Genomic DNA, 21102 nt, shown 5'->3' with positions numbered 1-21102 from the left:
CCCCGCTCCCGCATTCGACGCGTCGCACACTGCAGTCCACAATGACAAGCAGCGTGCATGATACGTCTCTAACACACCTCACACCATGACAGAGTGGAAGCCAAAGCCAAAGCCGCGCCTTCCGCGCGAGCTGCTCCTCGTGCTCGCAGAGCACATGGGCGCGCGCGAGCTCGGCGTCGCAGCGACCGTGTCGCGCGGATGGGCGTCGCTCTTCCTCCCGGCCATTAAGAAACGCGTCAAGGCGCTCGGGGGCGACCCGCGCGACGTCGAGGCGCGGCTCGAGGCGACACGCAGCTTGACTCGCCACGGGCAGATCAGCTGGCGCGCGATGGGTGGGTTTGCGTGCTGGTGCGTTTCTGACCCCAGCCCTGCGGAGCGCGTATGAAGCCGAGGTCGAGGCGGTCGGCCTGCGCCCGACGGTGCGCTGGGTCCCGGTGCTTGCTGGCGCGCCTGCTGGCCAGCTGGTGTCGACGGTGAACTCGTACAATGGCGAGGTGGTCGTTACGGTCCGACCTAAAGAAGGGACCAACGATGCCGAGGAGGAAGTGGAAGGTGAAGCGGCTGTGCCGGCCGAGGCTGCAGAAGGTCATCCCCCCGCAGGCCTGCCGCCGCTCGACGCATTCACGGTGGACAAGCACCTGCAGTACCACCGCGCCGAGCCGCTCCCCCTGGACATGATCTACGCCAAGCCAGTGCGCGGGATGGGACCGCTCGCCTTGCGCCTCGAGGAGCGAGAGGACGGCCCCACGGCCCAAGTGTGGGTGACCGAGGCAGACTTTGCGCGCTTCTCGTCTATCCAGCGAATCCAGGACCCCAACCAGGACCCCGAGGCGCGCGTGTGCGGCCTGCGCTACCTCTGCACGTTTGCCGTGCTCGAGGATACGACCCTCCCAGTCATGCGGGAGCGGTATGCCTTCCACCTCGACTACGACTGGAGCGGCGTAATCGGCCTCACGGCTGCGTTCAGCGGCGGCGGGGTCGTGTACCACAGCCAGCTGTGCGAGGTCAAGGGGCGCTATGCTGCCGGTGGCCGGCGGACCCGCGGCGGCTGGGAGCGCGAGCTCGCGGAAACCAACTTGTTTGACGTGAGTCGGCCAAGGCGAACGCGCTGACGCCAGTACGTCGTCCTCGACAACGAGCACATCTTCGTCATGCCCGAGGAGGAGGGGGGGATCTTCATCTGGAACCGCGGCTTTGGGAGCTACGACACCTTGGTGCTCGCCCTCGACGGTCGGCTGGAGCCATCCTTTGCCGCAAACCCCGGGCCGACGTTCGACGTGACCCCCGACATGCTGGCTTCACGGAGGCCCATCGCCGAGTGGGCATTGGGCGACGGAGACGAGGCTGTGCCCGTTACACCGGGGGCGGCGCGCGTCGTCGCGGTAGAACGTGCAACGCGCGAGTGGTTCACAGACTCCGCTGTGACATTCTACCAGTGGGAGCTGGATAACAGCAGGTAGGTTGGATGCTGCGGCTCTGCTGACGACGCCAGTGTGACGGTTGCCGACCGCCACCTCGTGTGGGAGGGCGACACCGGCTTTGTCGTGATACCAGACTACGCCACGCTCCTGGAGGAGATTGTCTCTTCCGAGCTGGACGAGGAAACGCAAGCCGCGCTCGTGACGTCGCGCATCTTCAGGTTTGTCGTCGGTCCCTCGTTCACTGGCATCCAGGTCATCGGCCACCGCGTCGTGTGCCAGATGGACCTTGGCGCGCTCCTCATCGACCTGGACGACATCCAAAACGCCCAAGTGCCAGTAGTGCAGATCACCCACGGGTTCCCGTACCCCGCCGAGCACTGGCGCCAGGCGGACACGAACATTGCCACGCCGACCGGCCTGCTTGAGGTGGTCAGCCTCGAGCCGTACCTCCAGGAGGAGTATGCCCAGGCGACGAAGGGGTTCAAGGGGATGCAGTATGCTGGAGAGGTGCCGAGCTCGGGTAAGTGTGGCGTGGGGAACCCGGCGGCTGCGGCGCTGACTTTACAGTTGGTATCCGTGTGCTGTCGTTTGAGCCGCACAGCAAATTTACTCGTCAGGCGGCGGCGGCAGAGGCGGCGGCCGAGGACCCAGGAGCGTGGGGGCGAGTGAAGATCACATTTGTAGACTGATAGTATGGATACCGGGAATGTTGGGCACGGCGGCCCAGCCCATTTCAATGGAGAGCTCAGGTCCTTGGTTCTTTATGTTGCTCTTTTATCAACTCTTTCAACAGCCTGACTCGACAAACTGCACCGGGCTCTTGGCGCAGGTTGCTGACCTTGTCCATCGACCAAGCAGCTGCTGATAGCAGCAGAGCCGTGGACTCAAACTGATCTGGGTGATGGGATGGTTGCAGCCCGCTGAGACATGGGGCACCGGCCGGAATGACGACACTGCTCGATCGCGGCCACGGGCATCCTTCGGAAGACGCGTCACGCGGCGCGGCATTCGTCCTGCGGACCACTTGAAGAACAACAACGCATAACACCTTATCACCGTTCACCGTTGTGAGAGTGACCCCCGAGCGCTAGGACCGCCCCCGCGTCAGGTGCTGCAGCCGCCGTGCGCTCCACGACCCCTCGAGCTCCTGCAACCGCCGATATTTCATTCCAACGACAACCCAAGCCATCATGGCAGAGTCCACCTCCCTCATCCCCGACGATATCCTCCTCCTCGTCGCTGAGCACTTGGACGTGCCGGAACTCGGCGTAGCAAGCGCCGTCTGCCGCGATTGGGCCAGCGTGCTCCGCTCCACGATCAAGAACCGCATCAAGCCCCTCAAGGACCCGCGCGACCTCAGTCTCGAGCTCGAGGCCACGCGAGCGCTCTCCCTCAGAGGCGAGGTCAGCTGGCGCGCATTAGGTGGGTCTGGGGTGGCCGAGCGCACAGCTGACGCTAGCGCTGGCACACGCGCTCGACGCCGAGATGGACGCCGCGTGGGACAAGGGCCGGCCCACAGTCAGATGGGTGCCCGTCCTCGGTGAGGTCTGCTCGGGCTGGTACAGCACCACGGTGGACCCGTACACGGGCGACACGGTGGCCAGCCCCAGCCCGATGAACGGACCCGACTGCTGGTCCCGGCCGATCAAGCCGTACACCCCGCCAGCGGGGTACGAAGGCTACTATACCCCGCACGAGGAGGACCAGCACGACGAGGCCCACGGTGGTGACGAGCCGCCGCTCTGCTCGTTCACGGTCGACAGCAAGCTTCAATACCACCACGTCGATCCGCTGCCGCCGCACATGGTCTATGTCAAGCCATTACGCGGTATGGGGCCTATCGCTTTCTGTATCTACCGACCCCAAGCCGACAAGGGAGACCACGACGGAGGCGAGGCCGACGAGGACGGTGCCAGTGAGGCTGAATCCAACGCGGACAACTCCAATGAGGCGGAGGCGGGCGAGGATGACGCCTACGAGAACGACGCCGACGCCCACGAGAACGAGAACGACAATGACGCCGACGCCGACGAGGGCGAAAAAGACATCGGCACCTGCGAGGTCATCATCTGGGTCTCAGCGCGCGACTGGTGCCGCTTCTCGGACGGCGAACCATACGAGGACCCACAGTATCACGGCCTGTGCCGACTCACTTCGTTTCAGGCGCCGGGGAACACTTCACTCAGCTCCGACGAGTTCGCCTTTCACCTCGACTACGACGCCGACGGTATTATCTGTCTCACGGCTGCATGGTGCTTTGATGAGAAGGTGTACCTCGAAGAGCTCTGCTACGCCAAGGGCCGTTCCCGGGAGGACCGCCAGCCGCGAGGCGACAACTGGGCGCTGGCTTCGGAGAATGAGTATCTGAGCGTGGGTGACTGACAGGGTGAGGCAAGGCTGACCCCAGAATGCTGTTGTCCTCGACAATGACTATGTGTTTGTCGTTTTGCAGGCCGGCGATGGAGTGGCTGTCTGGCAGCGTCACTCTATCAGCAACGGGAAGGGTGTCGTCCTGATACACACCGATCAAAGGCGGTTCTTCGACAAAGAGATGTGGTTTGACTTGAATTCGGACGCACAGGCCAAGAGGGTCACAATGGGGGAGTGGTCTTTGGACCCTCGCGCCCAGAGCGTGCCGGTGACTCCGGGACGGGCGCAGTCCCTGATGCTGCAGAGGGTGCCGTGGGACGAGGAGCTTGCTGAGCAGATGGACTGGAACTTCTACTACTACGTTGAAGCTGAATCGTGAGTGGGTGGTGAAGAGCGGTGACTGACTCCAGGTTGGCCATCGCCGGCCGACACCTCTTCTGGAGGGGATGGCAGAATTTCGCAGTGATCCCGCAGTACACTGAACTCTTGCGTGAGGTGTTCGCCGGAGAGCTCGACGACGACGACAGGGTGGGCCAGCTCGTGGCGTCGCGCGTGTATCGGTTCCACTTTGAGAGGACGCCAGCGGGCGACGCCATGGTCAGCGTCTTCGACCACCGGCTGGCCTGCTGCACGGTACGTTGCAGCAGCACCCGCGTATCGCGTTGACAGCAGAGATTCACCTCAATGATCATTAACCTCGACGACCTACCGGCTGTCCGATCCGGCTCTGAGCCGTCCCCCACTGCGTGCGCCGTCGAGATCACTCAGGGCTTCTCGTCTCCTGGCTGGGACCAGCTGCTGTCAATCACGCCAAGGGGTGTGCTCCAGATGGTCAAACTCGATGAGCTTAGTGTTCAGGACGAATACACGCAGGCGACCAAGGACTTTGACCCTGCGCTCAAGTGCAGAGGGGGCGAGGAGGCTCGTCAGGGTGGGTGTATCGTCAGACGGTGCTGACTGTGGCAGCTGCAATCCGTGTGCTATCCTTCGAACCGTACAGAAAGTTTGCTCGGACTGCAGCTGTTGCTGGGGCGAGTGGGGCGGCTGTGGCGGGCGCGTGAGCCTTCACCGCTGGTCGGCATGGAATGGACCGAGGCGGCCATCGTGCCACAACGGCAAGGCGGTAGAAGGGCAGCTTTCGCGTCGGCGATCGCGTGACATGCATGGGACCGAGCAAGCAGAAGCGAGCAGTACCTTGTATTAGCTGTATGGATACTGCGTTGCGTGTGCCTTTGGAGTGGATGCGGAGGCCGGCGCTTGCCTGGGCCAAGATGTTCGTCGCCTCGCCGCCCCGCCCCCCGCGCCGCGGGGTCGTCTCTCTCCGTCGCCCCGCGCCGCCCATCATCGCCGACGCACGTTTGCGGTGCACGTCGAGACCGCGCGCACCCTCTGCCGCTATGCCCTGGGTGCGCGCGAGCAGAGGGCGGGGGGTGCGCACACTCGGCCCTCCAAGGTCGACGGCTTCGCGCTCAAGCCCGAGACGCTCGCCATTGCCGGCAAAAACCTCGTCTTCTCGGCCGAGAAGAAGTTCTTCGTCGTGCCAGAGTACGCCGAGGTGCTGCGCGCCGCCGCGGCGTCCAGTGACCCGCTCAAGACGTTTGCGCCGCACCTCGTCGAGTTCTGCCTCGACGACCCCGAGTTCGCCGCCGTCGCATACAGGCAGCAGCTGGCGTACGCGACGTCCAACGAGACCTTCTTCTTCGACCTGAGCGAGATCCCGCCCCTGCCAGCCGCCAAGCCGTTCAGGCTGCACGCGCACGCAGTCACAGGCGCGACGCGCGACTTCACAAAGGGCGCGTCGTTCAACACGCGCTTTATGCTCGGGCCTGCGGGCCTGGTCGAGACCGTGTCCCTCACGCCCGAGGTGGAAGGCGAGTACCGCGAAGCGACGGAGGGGTTCGCCGAGGCGTTGCAGTGGAAGCCTGAGTGGAACAATGTCCAGGAGGATGAGTGGCAGCACTGGTACCACCCCTGCGGCGTGCGCGTGTTCTCTTTTGCGCCCAGCGAGCAGTTTGCGGCGACGCCTGCCGGGCGAAGCAGGAAGCGTTCGCATGAGGAAATCGACGCAAAGTTGTAAGCCTGCGGCAGGCAATAAAATACTGCCCTCGGCAGCCTAAGGAAGCGATAAAACCCATATCGACGGATGTGGAGCTAGTACGAGACGTGTCCGAGTCTTGCGAATCAACGACAACGTGCTCTGAAGAGTCGATTCAAAAAACAGCCACAGCCCACCCTCCAAAAGCCCAAAATCAGTAACGATTGAGCTTGGCCAATAACACAAAATCAACAAGTGCAGCCTCACATGTGAGGTCTAGAAAGAACATTGTATCTGTAGTTGTATAGTAGAAGCAGTCTGAATGATGCAAGGATCTCTGCAGGAGGATTCCAGGCCGTAGATCTACTGACTGCCCAACACAATGCTGCATCCCTTGTACCCACTACTACAATCTCCCTCCCCCGTCAACCTGTTTTGCTTGTCCCATATCCCCACACTTCACCCCCGCCCATTCCTCCTATACCCAGCTCACCACCTAAGCCTTCTCGTTGACCGTCGAGACAGCCGCCGCGGCCTCCTCCTTCTCGATACGCTCGGCCTGCGCCGCGCGCTGCTCGGCCGAGTACAGGTCCTGCGCCTCCTTCTCGAGGTACTTGGCGTTGTCGATCTTGGCCTGCTTGGTGTCGACGAGACAGATGAAGAAGATGCCGAGGGCGCCGAGGCCGACGGGGAACCAGTAGGCCATGTTGGTGTTGCCCTGGGGGTGCTTGGCCGACTTGGTGCGATTGATGATCGCCGAGCAGATGAACGGGCCGGTGAAGCCTGACACGCGGGAGAAGGTGCCGAAGAGCGCGTAGAAGAGGTACTGCTTCGGCGCCGGGACGACCTCGGTGATCATTGTCGTGCTGTAGGCGCCCCAGGTCGGCGTGAAAAGGTTCCAGCACTGCGCGAGGTAGAACTCCCAGACGTGGTGGTAGCCGATCTTTCCAGTGAGCGAGCCGATCGCGCCCCAGATAACGCTGGAATGTCAGCGGTGTGTTCGACTGCATAAAACCCACGTCATCATGACAATGCACGCGCCGGTGACACAGCCCCACTTAATGTTGATGGGGTATCGCTTGTGGATGAGCAGCAGGAGGATGTTGCCAGTGCCACCGCAGCAGTCTGCGAGCAGGCCCCACGCCGAGCTCTGGACTGGGTTGTAGTGGATCTTCTCGGCCTGCAGGATGCCCGTCATGCCGCCAGCAGCTCCGAATGCCTCCTGCATGATGCAGTAGCCGATGAGGTAGAGGAGCGCGTTCTTGAGGTACGGGAGGCACTTGATCGCGCTCCACAGCTGCTTGGGGCCGAGCTTCCACAGGGGGGTGTTGGCGGGGATGGCCTGGCCGGGACGGAACTTCTGGAAGAAGAAGTAGGGCACGGTGCAGCAGACGACCACGACACCGAGGTAGCCCAGGAGGACCTGGTACGCCTTGATGGTGAGACGGTCGTCGTCGATGCGGTTGTGCGTGACGGCGTAGGCGACGCCCGTGGCAATGCCGTAGAAGATGACGACGAGACCCGAGCCGACAATGTTGGAGAGGTAGAGGATCTTGGAACGCTCGAGCTGGTCAATCTCCTCAAACTCCTTCGAGCTGATGACGCCCTGCTTGACGTCCTGCTCGGCCTTGAGCATGCGAGGGACGTTACGGCCGATCCATGGCCAGTTGGCCTGGTAGAATGTGCCCATGACGTTGAAGGCGAGGTTTCCGATCATCCAGAGCGCGTTGACCGCCTGCCACTGCGACGGCTTGTACGTGGCGATGAGGCAGAACGTACAGACAAAGCAGACGAAAGTCGAGGCTGGGGTCAGCAGGCAGCAGCAAAATGCCACCCACTCATGAGGATGTAGGGGCGCCACGTTCCGTAGTCTGCGTAGGGGCCGATAACGAGCATGAGGAACAAGTTGACGGCGAAGAGGATACCGTTCGTGTCGAGGAGGAAAGCGTTCATCGCAAGCTGCTGCCCGCCCCAGTTCACGATCCCGGAGGGGAACTGGTCGGAGATGAGCTTCATGCGCAGACTGCCGCCTGTGTTGCCGATCGGCGAGCCATTGTTCTGGAAGTAGAAAAGGATGAAAGTGTAGTACTCCCACCTGGAGACGGGGATGCGCTCGCCGCTGGAGGGGAGGACCTCGAGCTGGTCGACGACGGCGAGACCTGCGTCGTTCTCCGTGCCGGCAACGTGCACACCAGCACTGCCCTTGAGGTCGACGTCCGTGTCTTCGATGTGCGAGGTCGCAGCCTTGGTGTCGGTCGTCGCTGCCATGATGTCAGAGCGATGTGGAGGTGTGGGGTCCCATCGAGGCTGCTTGAGGAGTTTTAAACGGCACGTCGGCTGCCCCCTCGGCCCGAGGTATTGGGTGGCGAGGGGCACAGGCGCCAGATAGTGGTGAGCGCGGGTGCAGACGCGGCGAGAGTCGGCGAGATGTCGGCGAGGTGGCGGGGTTGGGTGATCTCGGTTTGTGCGACAGGTGGACTTCTCGCCGAGTGGGGGAGGTGGGGCTTGAGGACGGTCACGAGGTCGAGTGATCACGCGGTGGTGTGCTCCTCCACCAGCGCGAGCGAGCTGACAGCTGCAGAGTACCCCGTGAAATCGGTATGCCAGCTCTCAAAGACGCTATCTCTCGGCCAGAGGTGCCAACGACGACGGCGTCGAGCTCGGCGAGGTCGGTGAGATCGGGCGTCCGGTCGGCGAGGCGCGGCGAGGTGTAGCGGGTGGAGGAGCCGATGAATCGGGGGTGGACAATGTGAGTAGTCAGATGTTAGCAGAGTCACAGGACCTGCCTGCCATCTGCTGACCTTTGCAGCTGGATGTAGGTCGGAACGAACGAGGGCAGGCGCAGCAACCAACGGCTTTCATTGCCGAGCCGGCGCGGGCCGAAAGTACTCTGGCCAAGCCACGTCCCTGGCAGCCTGACTCCATTTACACTTGACTCGGCGCGCGCTACCCTGCGGGGACTGAGGTGGGCTGAGGGGGGAGTGGGGTGGGTTTGGGCCAGCGGTTGGGCCCCAGGCCGACCCCCGACCGGCATCCGCCAACTTCAGGTCCAAAGCCCAGACGCAGCGGGGCAATACCGCTCGCCACCTCCGGCCAGCGAACGGCGATGCCGGACCGAGGTTAGTGGTGAAGTACTAATCACGCCGCGTGTCGCTGTTGATCGGGCCGTAGCATGGTCTGTAGCTCGAGTCGAGGATGTGGGTGGAGACGACCACATGGGCTTAGGCTTGGATGTCCGAGAAATCGGCGCGGCGGAGTGGAGTGGTGGGGTGGGGTGGGTGAGGAGGCGGTCATCATGTAGTTAGCAACTGACTATGGCAGCTGGCGATGCTAGCGATGTTAGCATGCAGCCTCACCACGTGTAGGAGGGCACAGGAGACTCACTCCGCCTCGTAAGGGTTGACGAGAAGACTGACTTCGTCCACACGGGGTGCCAAAGAACGACAGCTCTCGGTGCTGTCTAGAGTCACCCTCCGTTCTGCCAAGGACGTTGCTCATCTTCGAACATGATGGCGGACGTCGTAGGAGTGAAATAGGGGCAGTGAGCGTCCTGCATACAAACGGAGCGCTTTAAGAGCTCCAGCAAGTAAGAGCCCCGGAACACCCCTGCCCGAGCTCGCAACCGAGGTCGGATGACAGCCATCCGTGGCCTGCGGCCGAAGGGTAGACCCATGCACAGCGTCTTTGCCCGCACATGCGCTCATGCATAAGCTGGCACTGGTCACGTCCATCGCGTAAATGAGATAGGAGTTTGTCCAGCCGTGCGGGGGATATCGGTACGAGTGGAGCGGGGGCGATAAGGTGGCCGTCCACCCAGTCCACCGTCCACTCCGTCCACTTTCATCCGTTCGTCCACCACCTCTGACCTCATTGACGGAGCGAGGCGCGTAACTTTCATGTCGCGCAACTTTGACCCACGTTCATGGTGTCGATATGAGAGTGGAAAGAGGTATAAATGCGAGCTGTGAGCGGGTCGAGGACGCCAGACAACAAGTCTCCAGCCTCAGCTCCACAGCTCCACAGCTCATCCCACAACCCAACCCAACCCACCCAAACCAAGCCGCCACAATGTCCCCCACCGCCCTCCCCAAGCGCGCCGTCATCGCCCTCCCCTCGCAGCGTATCGCCATCGAGGGCGGCATGTACGAAGGCCACGACTCGGGCCTGTTCATCATCGAGGCGCAGCACCCGTTCAACGTCCTCAAGGCCGCGGGGTACGAAGTGGCCTTTTCGTCGGAGAACGGCGAGTGGTACCCCGACTGGGTGAGCGAGCAGGCGCAGTTCCTCTCTGGCGCCGACTTGGCCGCATACAACGACCTCTCGTCGCCCTTCCGCAAGGCGCTTGCTGCTATCCGCCCGGCGTCTGAGCTCAAGAGCGCCGACTACGCCATCTTCTTCGCGGCCGCCGGTCACGCGGCGCTGCTCGACTTTCCCACCGCGACCAACCTCCACCAGCTGGCGACGGAGATCTACGCGCACGGCGGCGTCGTCGCGGCCGTCTGCCAGGGCGGCTGTATCCTCGGCGGCATTACCGACGCTGACGGCAAGAGCCTGATCACGGGCCACGAGGTGACGGGCTTCACCGAGATCGGCGAGCACCAGATGGGCGTGTTCGACACCCTGCGCAGCTGGAACAAGCCCACCGTTCGCGACCTCGCCCAGCAGCTCGGCGGCACGTACGTCGCGCCTGCTGGCCCTTGGGAGGTGCTCGTCATCCCCCAGGGCAGGCTCGTGACTGGCGCCAACCCCCAGTCGGCGGGCGCTGCTGCCGAGGCGGCCATCAAGGCCCTCCACGCGTAGCTTTCGTCGCTCCACTCCATCTAGACCAAGATACATGCACTGTCCATTAAACTCCCACTACTACTCTAGTTGCCCTTCTTGATCTCGTCGGCGATCTTCTCAGCGAGGGCGTAGACCGTCGCCTGAGGGTGGCCTGGAGGCAGAATGGCGAACGAAGACGCGTCGACGACACGCAGGCCAGTGACGCCGATGACGCGCGCCTTGTTGTCAACCACGGCGTTGGGGTCATCGACACGGCCCATGCGGCAGGTGCATGATCCGTGGCCGCCGAGGGGGCCGATGCTCTTGCGAATCGCCTCGGTGATCTGCTCGTCGGTCTGGACGCCAACGCCGGGGTAGTACTCGTTCGGGTCGGCGAGGACGTCGGCCATGGCCTCGGAGGCGTAGACCTTGCGCGCACGCTTGAAGGCGGCCACGGCAACCTCCACGTCACCAGGATGGGTGAGGTACTTGGGGTCGACGACGGGCAGGTCGTCAATGCTCGCCGACTTGATGCCGACGGTGCCGCGCGAGAAGGCGGCCGTGAGGGCCACCATGATGCCGCCGTACTGGTACCCGTCCTTGGGCTGGTCCTTGCGCAGGTTGGAGAAGTTGCCAATGTGGCCCGAGGCGGCCGTGTACTCGATGTGCGGCCACGTTGTGGGGATCTCGTCGAGCAGCTTCTGCGTGTCGGGGGACACGAGGCCGCCGGGCAGGCGCTCGAACGCGAGGAAGTCGGCGACGGGGTTGGTCAGGGGTCCGGTCTGGCTGCCGATGAAGCTGAAGAGGTACTGCGTAGCGATGTAGATCAGGTCGCTGGCGAGACGGGTGAACGTCTCGACCTTGACGCGGTAGGACGGCGCGAAGAAGGCGTGGTCGGTCAGGTTCTGGCCCACACCGGGACGGTCGGCAATGACGGTGATGTTGTACTTGTCGAGCGTGGCCTTGGGGCCGATGCCGCTGAGCATGAGGAGCTGGGGCGACTGGAAGACGCCAGCGGAGAGGATGACCTCCTTGTTGGCCTTGATGAACTGGCCGTCGGTGAGCTGCACGCCGGTCGCCTTCTTGTTGGCGTCGAACACGACCTTGGACGCCTTGGACAGGATGAACGTGCGGAAGTTGAGGCGGTTCTTCGCCGGCTCGTAGTAGGACGTCTGCGACGACTCGCGCTTCATCGTCTTGGGGTCGATCGTGGACGCGGCGTAGCCAGAGCCCAGGAGGGAGCCCGAGTTGAAGTCCTGCGTCGGGAGGATACCGATCTCAGTCAGGCCCTTCTGCACCCAGCTCGAGATAGGGCTCGCATAGTTGGTGTACGTGACGCGCAGCGGGCCAGAGCCGTTGGTGAACGCGGCAGGGTTGTAGTCGGCCGTCGCGTTGGCGGCACGAGGAGGGGCACGCGGGGCAGTGAAGTTGACGCTCTTCTGGAAGTATGGCAGCAGGTTGTCCCACGTGTAGCTCTGGTCTCCGACGTCGTCGGCCCACTGCTGGTAGCAGCCCTTGTCGCCGCGCTGGTAGACCATGTAGTGGCGTGCGGAGCTGGGGTGTCAGCGGGCTGTTCCACCCCTCCTGCCACTCACCTTCCGCCGAGACACTTGCCGCGAGCAATGTGCAAACTCCTGTTCATCGCGCCCTCCTGCGGCGTCGTGACAATGTCCCAGTCGACGGCCGAGTTGGTGTCGGCGGGGTCCGAGCCCGCAAACAGGCTGCAGCCGGCGGGCACCTCGCCGACGATCATGTTGCTGATCTGGTAGTAGGTGCCGGGCTCGATGACGGCCACCTGGACCTTGGGGTCCTCGGACAGGCGGGCCGCGATGGCGAGGCCGGCAGTGCCGCCGCCGACGACGACATAGTCGTACTCGGTGTCGCGCTTGACTGGGCCTGCAGAGGCCGAGTGTGCCGCGAGCGAGGCGGCGGCGATGAGCGCTGTGGTTAACCTCATGTCTACTGGATGTTGCTGGATGGGGGGCAGCGCAGGGGTTTTGCATGCTTGCTGGTTATATGGGTGCCTCGCGCTGGTGCTCGCACTGCTGCATGCTTGTTTGCGATGCTGCCCAGAACAGCAGCCAAGAGCCATCCAGCCTGCCCAACACATTGCCTGCCTCACTCAACCAGTGGCTGGTGATCGCGAGCAACAAGCAACAAGGCTTCCTCTTGGCCCTATGCGGGAGGCGGAACGTGGGTCGGCCGATACCAACCTTCAGCTCACGACGGCTCCCAAAGACAGCCGCCGGGTCGCGGGTCGGTCGCCCATTGCACGCCGCCGCTGCGTGCCTGTATGGACGCTGCATGTCTCTATGCAGTGGCTGTTCAATATCGCCCCTCCTCTTCTCGGCAAGATACACGTCGGTTGCGATGCGACGGTGCTTCCTGGGCAGTCCCAGAATCTACAAAATGTAGCTGAACCCAGGCACCCGGGAGGTGACATGACGGCATGGGCAGATGCCACCTTGGACCCCAGCTGCTCTCTCGAGTCCTTGTCGGTTGGGCTTCACGGCTGATGGCTTCAAGGTTTGGGGGTGCATAGGTTAGTCGTCGGTGCTTCCCGCGTGCTGCAACGGCGTGACCAGGGTGTATGTTGTTGTTCTTTGCACCACCACCTGCTAGCCGTATATGAACACTGAAGCAACTCGTGTTGCATGCGTCGCGAGTGCCAAGAATAACATCTACTTGTCCCATCGAAAGCCAGCCGCGTCCATCCACTCGTCCATGACGTCGGCCATGGACACTGGTGAGGCCACTGTTTGTTGTAGGTTCTGCTGGTCGAGCTTGAAGCCGGCGTCTCGGCCGGGCACCCACACCATGTCGCTTCTTGGCAGCGTCGGCGACGAGGACGAGGACGAGGACGACGACCCATCCCCGACAATGGCACACTTGGCAGCGCGTGCCAGAGACACGAGTTCTCTTGGCTCTTGAGCATGCGCGAACAGACGGTTCCACTGCTGCGGAGTGAGGGCATGCATGTCGCCCGACGTGTGTTGGAGGATGAGCAGAACAAGCTCGACGGGGAGCTGGGCGAGCGGCGATGATGGCGGGGTAGGGAGGCTGCCAAGTCTTGGTGACGGAGGTGGCGAGTCGCTCGTGCTGGCGCTCGCACTCGTGCTCGTGTCCGAGGAACATGACGACAAGGACGAGATTGACGAGTGCGACGACGACCTGCGGTGGAATACTCTTTTGGGCGATGACATGGGCAGGAACATTGACTTGATCCGGCTCGCAAGGTTTGTGCCTAGGGGTGTCCTGACAGCGGTCGAGGGTGGTGACGCCTCTTGCTCTCCTGTCAAAGACGTCACTGGGTCCACAGACGGTAGCGAATACAGTCCGCGTAGAATGACGCGACTGGGAACGAGCGCGTTGGCGACGGCGGACTTGACGCGCTCCGCGTTATGTGCGTTGGCCTCTAGCTGCTTGCTGAGACTCGCAATGCCGCGGCAGGATCGCCGACATGCAAAGTCGCACTGGATATCGCTGGTGGTCTCGTCGCCACCACTAGGCCTAGGCCCTCCTCCTCGCGATGCACCACTCCGATCGCTGCCACTGCTAGCGTTGCTAGCTCCGCGCTTGCGGGCGGAGCACCACCCAAAGCACACATGCACGAGGGTGGGGTGCACCTCTGCCGCGCGGATTAGCTCGGCTACCTCGGGGTCAGGGCCGCCGCGGTAGGCGATGTTAACGCGCAGATGGGTGAGACCAAATGAGCGATTAGAGTTGAGGTAGCGCACAAGCGCACCGAACGGTGGACGCATGTCGGTCTTTACGCGGTCTATCGGCAAACTAAGGCGCCGGAGGGACGGGAGGTCGAGCTCGTCGAGCAGCTGCGCCAAGGCGGCGCTAATGGCGGCCATGCCCTCGTCGACCGCGACCCACTGGTGGAGCTGGATCGCGTGCACGCTCGAGCGGTTGAGCGCGGCGACAACGTGCCGCAAGTCGGCGGTGCGCGGCACGTCGTCGTGAGGGATCACCACGCGCAGGTGGTAGCCTTCGTGGCGGCGGTAGTGGACGTCCATGCGCGGGAGGAGCGCGACACGCTCTGGGCCGAGCGTGCTGGGGAGCTTCTTGAGCGCTGCAATGGCCGATGTTGGCTTGCATGGCTTGGAGGAGGACGACGTTGGTGGCGACGAGGAGGAGGCCCATGCTGACGGCGTCGTCCCATTGTTGTCGGGTTGCTGCTGTCGGACAAGTCCGCGCGAGGGGCTCTCGAAGAGCTCGAACGCGAGCTCAGATGTCCGCTTGGCCAAGCGTCCCGGAGCCACTGGCCGTCAGCGCGCGCACTCACGGCGCCATGCTCACTGTCTACCGCTTGTCAAGCGTTGTGATGGGTGGAGTGTAAAGGACAAGGTGTTGCACGGTGCTGCGTTGGCCTCTTTGTGGTGTGCTTCGCGTGGTGCTTGCTTGCTGCGGGTGGGTGCGTGCGGCACACAGACACAGGGGTGGGGGGTGACTTGATCGAGCGGCGAGCTACGTTGGGACACGGGAGACCAAGCTGCCCTGGGAACCACGCAGTGGCTTATAACCTTGTCACAACAGCAGCGAGACGCTGCTGTTGCCGATGCATGCATCGAGCTGATCGAGAATCGTCTCGAGTGTAGAGCAATGCTTGCGCTAGCCGATGCACTGCGCTGCTGCTCGTGTGAAGGCGGCGGCGTACTCTGACAACAAGACAAAAGATTTCTGACGAGAAGTGTGGCGACAAGGTGGACGGTAGGCACTTTGTCGAAGGATGCCGAGACTCGATTTTTTCAGTAAACAAGCGTCATTTGGTCACCTGAAATGTTTGTTATCGGCAGCAGCAGAGCAGGGCAGGGAGCGAGATATTTGGCCGCACCGCCGTACGCATGCACGGCCCAACTCTGCTGCGAGGCATTCATACCGTCTCCAGCTGATACACTTGACCTCATGTCGTGGGAGGGTGAGAAGCGCCGAGCGTCGCGCGCGGGTGCGGACCGTGCTCGCTATCATGTCAGCAGCATGCTGTAGTGCACCCCACTACCCCGACGCCGACGGCGACCCACGATATTTCCCACAGTCAATACGTTCCTGTGTCTGTTTCAACGGCGCCGACCGACGACCGAGCGAGCCGCGCCTCGCCGAGAGCCGTCAGAGCCAGGCATGCAGACACCTACTACTGCTAGCACATGGGCAGGTGACACTGCAAGTGCAGTACTTGGTGCCGCTGGTGCCGCTGCCGCGCTGCGGGGTGCCTAATCTAACCAACCTCGTCGTGGGGCCGTGGGTACTTGGGACCCAAACCCAACTTTTTTTCATCTCGGCAAAGTGAGCGGGCGGGTCGGATGGCATGTGGGGTCCGGCATGCAGCAAAGACTAGCACCCAGCAGAGTGGAAGCGGGGTGCTCGACGACACTGTCTGTTAGTCAACCTTACTGCAAGGTCCCATCGGTATCTGTTGAGCATATCGTCCATCGGCAGTGATCAGGAATGGGATCGATCGTGGAGAGAAGTGGTTCAAGAGAGAGAGGAGTCACTTGGTCGAATGGCATAGGACCTAATGGCCGTTTCTGCGCGGCTGTTGCACTACATCCTCTTGCCCCGCGCGGAATAACCCACCCCGTCGCCAACCAAGTTGGACGAGACAAAGCCAAGCTGCACGACGAGGGGTGGGCAGGCAAAGTCCTCCGCCCCGCCCCGCGGGGGGTCGCAGATGCCATGATGCAATGACTTGCAAGACGTGAGAGGTCAGATATCCAGGCCCCGGATCCAAGGCCATAGCCGGACACAACGACACAATAACGTACCCTTTGCTGTTACGACTCCTCGTTGCTGAGCATCACAAAATCTCGGGTTCAACATCAACGTTCCCGAGTGTTCGGTAGCGATCGTACATAACGACAAAGTTCCCACCGATATAGCTGTCCGTACCCCGTTACCCGTTTGGAGGCCCGACGTGCGACGAGGAGCTGTAGTCGTGCTCGGTCGCTGGCTGACGAGGCTCGTCTCGTCTCGCCAAGTGCTAGAATACCCCGCAGCGTTCCACTGCCCACTTGCTTTTGCAACCGCACAATCCATTTCGATATTTACAACATACACAGGTCCCCAGAGTCGCCATCACGCCTGCTCCTGCTCGTCGTCGCCTAGAGGAACGGGCGCTCGGCCTGCGGCGTGATGCGCGCGCCGTGGCGCTTCGCCTTGGTGCTGTCAAAGTCGGCGATAGCCGTGTGCGCCGTCGTGCGGTCTGGGGAGGGGTGTGAGCTGCTGCGGTCCTGGTCGTTGTGCAGTTAGTCGACTCACTGTCCCAGAGGACCACGGTGCGGGGCTTCCAGCGCGCGCGGACCTGGAAGTCGATGCCGTTCTCAATGTGGTCGTAGAGGAGGTTGAGGATGGCGTCCGACTCCTCCTGCTTGAGGCCGACGATCGAGCGCGAGAACACGCGCGTGACGTACAAAGCCTTCTCGCCTGTCACGGGGTGGCGGCGGACAAGCGGGTGCGTGTTCTTGACGGGCTCGCGGCGGACGGTGCGCTCGGGGCCGCGCTCGCCGGAGCGCGCGTACGCCGCCTGCTCAAAGCCGCTGTGCACGACCTCGAGCGTCTCGAGGTACGCCGCAAAGCTGGGCGAGAGGCGGTTGTACGCCTCGCGCTGGTCGAGGTAGAGCGTGTCGCCGCCCGAGGGGGGCGAGTCGTACAGGAACAGCGCGGTGAGTCCCGGGGGCTGCTTCTCGTACGACACGTCCGAGTGCCAGCCCTTCGAGTTGAGCTTGTGCTTGTAGGGAAAGTTGTAGTCCGAGTCGGGGGCGCGATAGACGAGGTGCAGCTCGGGTGCGCCCTTGGGCTGGCCCGAGGTCGGGTGGATGTGGTTGCGGCCGAAGAAGGAGCCCCAGTTGTCCACCTGCCAGCGGGGGTCCTGGTCGATAAAGTCCTGGTCGCGGAAGACGACAACGCCGCGCTCAGCGACGAAGAGAGCGAGCTGCTCGCGACCGTGCGTGTCGAGCGCGGAGAGCTGCACGCCGGTAACCTCGGTGCCGAACTTGGGCGAGAGGTTGTCGACGGTCGCGTCCTTGAGGAACGAGCGCGGGTCTGCGTCGTCCTTGGCCTTGTGTCCCGGGTCGACGTGCTCAAAGTCGCCCAGCGGCACGTACTTGGTCTCCTGGTCCCACGTGGGGAGGAGGTGCTTGTAGGGGTACTCTGACTCGGGGAGGCCCGTCTCGGAGAACCACTTGCCGGCCGGGATCTTGGCGGCGGCGGTCGCGCCGAGGTCGGTGACGGCGAGCTTCTTGAGGTCGGCCGCGACGGCCTCGGGCTGGGTAGCAGTAGCGATGGGAGCCATGGTGTGGGATGGGGTTGTGGGTGCGTTTCAACGTCTCGCCGCCGAAGTTTTATACACTTGCTCTCAGCACCGTTGGCGGGCTAAGCACACCTGACGCGCCGCGCTCGCATGCTGGCGTGATCGTGGAGGTGGGTGGAGGCGATGTCGACATGCACGCGCAGCAGCTCGGCGTGCGGCGCTGGGAGGCTCGGGGCACGCCGCGTGTGCATGAGCGTCAAGTTGGTACAGGTTGCTGACTGACGGCCAGCAACACGTCCCGACATATGTAGCTTGCCCTGTGACGTGCTTTATCGCCATGCTCGCGCCACTATCGCTCCCCTCGCCACCACTCGACCACCACGCAATGGAGCCATATTCCGAATGATAGATACCATCGCACCGAGCGCTCCGGGCGAGCGTAGATCGGCGTGCATGTAGCTGGCGGCGCCGAGCCCGCTGGCTGTGCTTGGGGCCGGCTTGGAGCAACCTTGGGCCCACCCAGTCGCCATTTCGCGTGCGCTCGGCCATGTCCGGGTGGAACCAAACAAGCCGTGGCGACAGCTAGACGTCGGGAGGTCGCGAGATTAGACGATGCACGCGACGAGCAGATCTCGTTCGAGGCTATCTCTGGCGATGATGAGATGAGTGGTGCTTGCGGTTGCGTCTGGCGTCGTAGCCTGGTGTTGCTTGAGGTGGGTGTCGGGCAAGGCCGACGGCCAAGCCGCGTCAGTCGCTGCTGGGCATCTCGTGTCACCAGCTTTGCACGCCGCAGACTTGGGGGACTCGCCTTCTCACCAGACTCTCCCCCCTCCCTCCGTCTGCCGACTAAAAAGTCGACTCCACCGAACAAGTCGCACTCGCTCGTCTCAAATGATGCTCAACTCGGCTTACCCCCGAGCAGCATGAGCATTTACCCAGCGCCGTAACACCGCAGGTCACTCGGTCCCGGCGATGCGATTAGTATCATGTTTCGGCGACTGGCGATACCCGCCGCGCAGGTCGGTGCGGACCATGGGGCCAACCAGGCTCGCTGAGGCTCTCCCTTCGGCGACGGCCCGGTTTTCCGAGTCGTGTCGCGTACATGCTATCGCCGCGTCGCCGGATCCGCAGGCTCGCTTCACGCACTCTATCCGCCGTGCCCATGCGGTGCGCGTCGCGTTTTGCAGGCTTTGCGCGTCGAAGATGGCCAAGCTGGCGAAGATCGAGTCGAAGATACAGGTGGCACCACGTGGTCGCTCGACTTTGACTTCGGCTCACCCACCGACGTCATTGCCGAGACGAGGCCACTTTGCTCCATCACACCAACTGCGACGACAGCGACGACGACTCTTTAACGCGCCTTGCATCGTCGCCGTAGCCACTTCTCACGCAAGCAGGCACAATGACAGACCACCACCACCAGCACGCGCACCCCACGCTCCCTGCGTCCGCCATCGCCGACGCCAACGCCCCGCAGGCAGCCTCGGGGGGCACCGACATCCGCGCGCACGCCGAGCGGCTCGCGTCCTACTTTCCCGCGAGCGGCCACCCGTCGTCGCTCGCTATCCAGACCATCCAGTGCGCGTACCGCATCAACCTGGTGAACGCGTTCGGTATCACGGCCGGCGAGCGCGTCCTCGAGCTCGGATGCGGTCAGGGCGACATGAGCGTCGCGCTCGCTGACGCCGTTGGCCCCGCTGGCTCCGTGCTGGCCACGGACCCCGCTGAGGGGAGTTACGGCTCGCCGGTCACGCTCGGCCAGAGCTGGGAACACCTCGCCAACGGCCCGCTCAAGGGACGCCTGGCATACCAGCTCGACTTTGACATCAACAAGGCCGAGCTGAAGCCGGAATTCGACGCAGTCGTGCTCGCGCACTGCACGTGGTATTTCGAGTCGCCGACCGCGGTCCTCACGACGCTTGCGACGGCACGCAAGTTCCTCAAGCCGGGCGGAAGGCTGTGTCTGGCCGAGTGGGACCTCGAGCCGCGGACCAAGGAGCAGATCCCGCACCTCGTCTCCGCGCTCGTGCAGGGACATCTGTTCACTGTCGGCCTGCGCACAGGTCTCAACGTTCGCACGCCGCTCAGCCGCGCACAGATGACCGCACTGTTCCCCAAGGCCGGGCTTGAGGCCTCCCCGCACAAGTTTGTCGACACGAGCGAGCTCCAGGACGCCGACTGGGAGATTTACAATGCGCGCTCCGCGCTCGAGGACGCCGAGAAGCCCGAGGCGGGTCTCAGTGAAGGGGGCCTTGCGTTCGCCCGCTCCCAGCTCGACGTCGTCACGGAGCTCGCGGCAAACAGGGGCAACGTGCCGCTGCCGGCATATGCAGTCACGGCGACGGTGGCATAGCGCAGGGATGTGGATCGGCTACCGAGGCCACCCTTCGTGCCCACCGCAACTCTCGACCCGTCGGGATGCGCTGGAACTTTGGTGGACCGTCGCCGCCGCCGCCGCCGCCGCCGCCGCCGCCGACGCCCCAGTTTCGCCGTCTCCGACGCCCCAGTTTCGCCGTCTCCGACGCCCCAGTTTCGCCGTCTCCGACGCCGATTGCCAATGGGCGTGTTTCCGAGGCCTTGGAGGTGCTCCGGGCCGAGCGGTGGGCAACGAAATGTAAACAGTCTCGGAGTCGTCTGGCCTTGTGCGGACAGTGGGTGGAGTCGCGAGACACGGCCAATGGAGACGGACTGTTGACTGGAGACGACACTGGGGTCATGACGTCGGCGTCGACGTCGGCGTCGACCACCGCCGTAGAGACGCTCACCAAACTGACCGCTTACCGAAGGCACAGAACATACAACCTTCCTAATCTGGCGCCTGTCGGCGAGCCTGGAACGCCCCAATCCCCCAACCCGTGTCATCTGCCCGCGGAATAGATGCGTGTACTGATCTAGACTCGGCGGCCGGCACGTGCAATCTGCCCAGATAGCCGGGTGTAGATGTCGTATCTCGCCGAAATGGACGGCTAAACGGCGTGATATGGCGACCTCATCGACCCACGTATCTCGCCACCACCGAGTACTGGGGAGCAACAAAAAGGACGCGCTGGAAGGTCAACAGACCTTTTCCCACTACCAAGTTACGGTCAAACCTTTATAGTTGCCTCTTCGAGTTCCTGTGCACGAGTACCAACGTTCCTGCGAGTTCCGAGCTGTCGACGAGTAAGACGCCACTGGGCACGACGACGACCACGACCAAGGCCACGACTTTGACAACGACAACGACAACAGCGACGACAACCACACGACATTTGGCATCCGTC

General features: G+C 63.0%; 9 protein-coding genes across 9 annotated transcripts; 5 read left to right on the top strand and 4 right to left on the bottom strand.

Annotated features, from left to right (window-relative positions):
* Window positions 1-85: 85 nt before the first annotated feature.
* LOC62_07G008856 (uncharacterized protein) lies at window positions 86-2110 on the top strand (the record flags this gene model as incomplete). Its single annotated transcript, XM_062775398.1, has 5 exons — window positions 86-332; window positions 367-1085; window positions 1119-1456; window positions 1493-1941; window positions 1989-2110. The coding sequence occupies 5 exons, from the start codon at window positions 86-88 to the stop codon at window positions 2108-2110; spliced, it is 1875 nt and encodes a 624-aa protein (XP_062631382.1).
* A 501-nt stretch (window positions 2111-2611) lies between these two features.
* On the top strand, window positions 2612-4949 carry LOC62_07G008855 (uncharacterized protein; the record flags this gene model as incomplete). The annotated part of the gene is made up of 6 exons (XM_062775397.1): window positions 2612-2843; window positions 2881-3791; window positions 3829-4166; window positions 4202-4424; window positions 4464-4722; window positions 4792-4949. The coding sequence occupies 6 exons, from the start codon at window positions 2612-2614 to the stop codon at window positions 4947-4949; spliced, it is 2121 nt and encodes a 706-aa protein (XP_062631381.1).
* A 239-nt stretch (window positions 4950-5188) lies between these two features.
* On the top strand, window positions 5189-5868 carry LOC62_07G008854 (uncharacterized protein; the record flags this gene model as incomplete). The annotated part of the gene is made up of 2 exons (XM_062775396.1): window positions 5189-5197; window positions 5245-5868. The coding sequence occupies 2 exons, from the start codon at window positions 5189-5191 to the stop codon at window positions 5866-5868; spliced, it is 633 nt and encodes a 210-aa protein (XP_062631380.1).
* Window positions 5869-6246: 378 nt separating this feature from the next.
* ATG22_4 (Autophagy-related protein 22) lies at window positions 6247-9354 on the bottom strand. Its single transcript, XM_062775395.1, has 4 exons — window positions 9211-9354; window positions 7665-9156; window positions 6846-7629; window positions 6247-6806 (listed from the first exon to the last, which is right to left on the bottom strand). The coding sequence occupies exons 2-4, from the start codon at window positions 8092-8094 to the stop codon at window positions 6323-6325; spliced, it is 1698 nt and encodes a 565-aa protein (XP_062631379.1). The 5' UTR covers window positions 8095-9156; window positions 9211-9354; the 3' UTR covers window positions 6247-6322.
* Window positions 9355-9894: 540 nt separating this feature from the next.
* Window positions 9895-10626, top strand: HSP31 (Glutathione-independent glyoxalase HSP31; the record flags this gene model as incomplete). Its single annotated transcript, XM_062775394.1, has 1 exon — window positions 9895-10626. The coding sequence occupies one exon, from the start codon at window positions 9895-9897 to the stop codon at window positions 10624-10626; it is 732 nt and encodes a 243-aa protein (XP_062631378.1).
* A 65-nt stretch (window positions 10627-10691) lies between these two features.
* On the bottom strand, window positions 10692-12544 carry patE_1 (Dehydrogenase patE; the record flags this gene model as incomplete). Its single annotated transcript, XM_062775393.1, has 2 exons — window positions 10692-12141; window positions 12183-12544. 2 exons carry the CDS (start codon window positions 12542-12544, stop codon window positions 10692-10694), a joined length of 1812 nt encoding a protein of 603 aa, XP_062631377.1.
* Window positions 12545-13268: 724 nt separating this feature from the next.
* Window positions 13269-15161, bottom strand: LOC62_07G008850 (uncharacterized protein; the record flags this gene model as incomplete). The annotated part of the gene is made up of 3 exons (XM_062775392.1): window positions 13269-14006; window positions 14193-14854; window positions 15065-15161. The coding sequence occupies 3 exons, from the start codon at window positions 15159-15161 to the stop codon at window positions 13269-13271; spliced, it is 1497 nt and encodes a 498-aa protein (XP_062631376.1).
* Window positions 15162-16691: 1530 nt separating this feature from the next.
* JLP1_3 (Alpha-ketoglutarate-dependent sulfonate dioxygenase) lies at window positions 16692-17881 on the bottom strand (the record flags this gene model as incomplete). Its single annotated transcript, XM_062775391.1, has 2 exons — window positions 16692-16792; window positions 16849-17881. 2 exons carry the CDS (start codon window positions 17879-17881, stop codon window positions 16692-16694), a joined length of 1134 nt encoding a protein of 377 aa, XP_062631375.1.
* A 1360-nt stretch (window positions 17882-19241) lies between these two features.
* Window positions 19242-20192, top strand: ustM (Methyltransferase ustM; the record flags this gene model as incomplete). The annotated part of the gene is made up of 1 exon (XM_062775390.1): window positions 19242-20192. The coding sequence occupies one exon, from the start codon at window positions 19242-19244 to the stop codon at window positions 20190-20192; it is 951 nt and encodes a 316-aa protein (XP_062631374.1).
* Window positions 20193-21102: the final 910 nt, after the last annotated feature.

The sequence above is a fragment of the Vanrija pseudolonga genome, chromosome 7, assembly GCF_020906515.1.
Source record: "Vanrija pseudolonga chromosome 7, complete sequence".
Classification (NCBI taxonomy): Eukaryota; Fungi; Basidiomycota; class Tremellomycetes; order Trichosporonales; family Trichosporonaceae; genus Vanrija; species Vanrija pseudolonga.
The sequence above is the reverse complement of the archived record's forward strand: the minus strand, read 5'-3'. Positions and strand labels throughout refer to the sequence as shown.

Coding starts and splice junctions, on each gene's coding strand:
- ATG22_4 (XM_062775395.1), bottom strand. CDS start 8,094: ATGGCAGCGACGACCGACACCAAGGCTGCGACCTCGCACATCGAAGAC. Junction 7,630..7,664: donor GCGCCCCTACATCCTCATGA/GTGGGTGGCATT, acceptor TGCTGACCCCAG/CCTCGACTTTCGTCTGCTTT. Junction 6,807..6,845: donor GCGTGCATTGTCATGATGAC/GTGGGTTTTATG, acceptor CTGACATTCCAG/CGTTATCTGGGGCGCGATCG.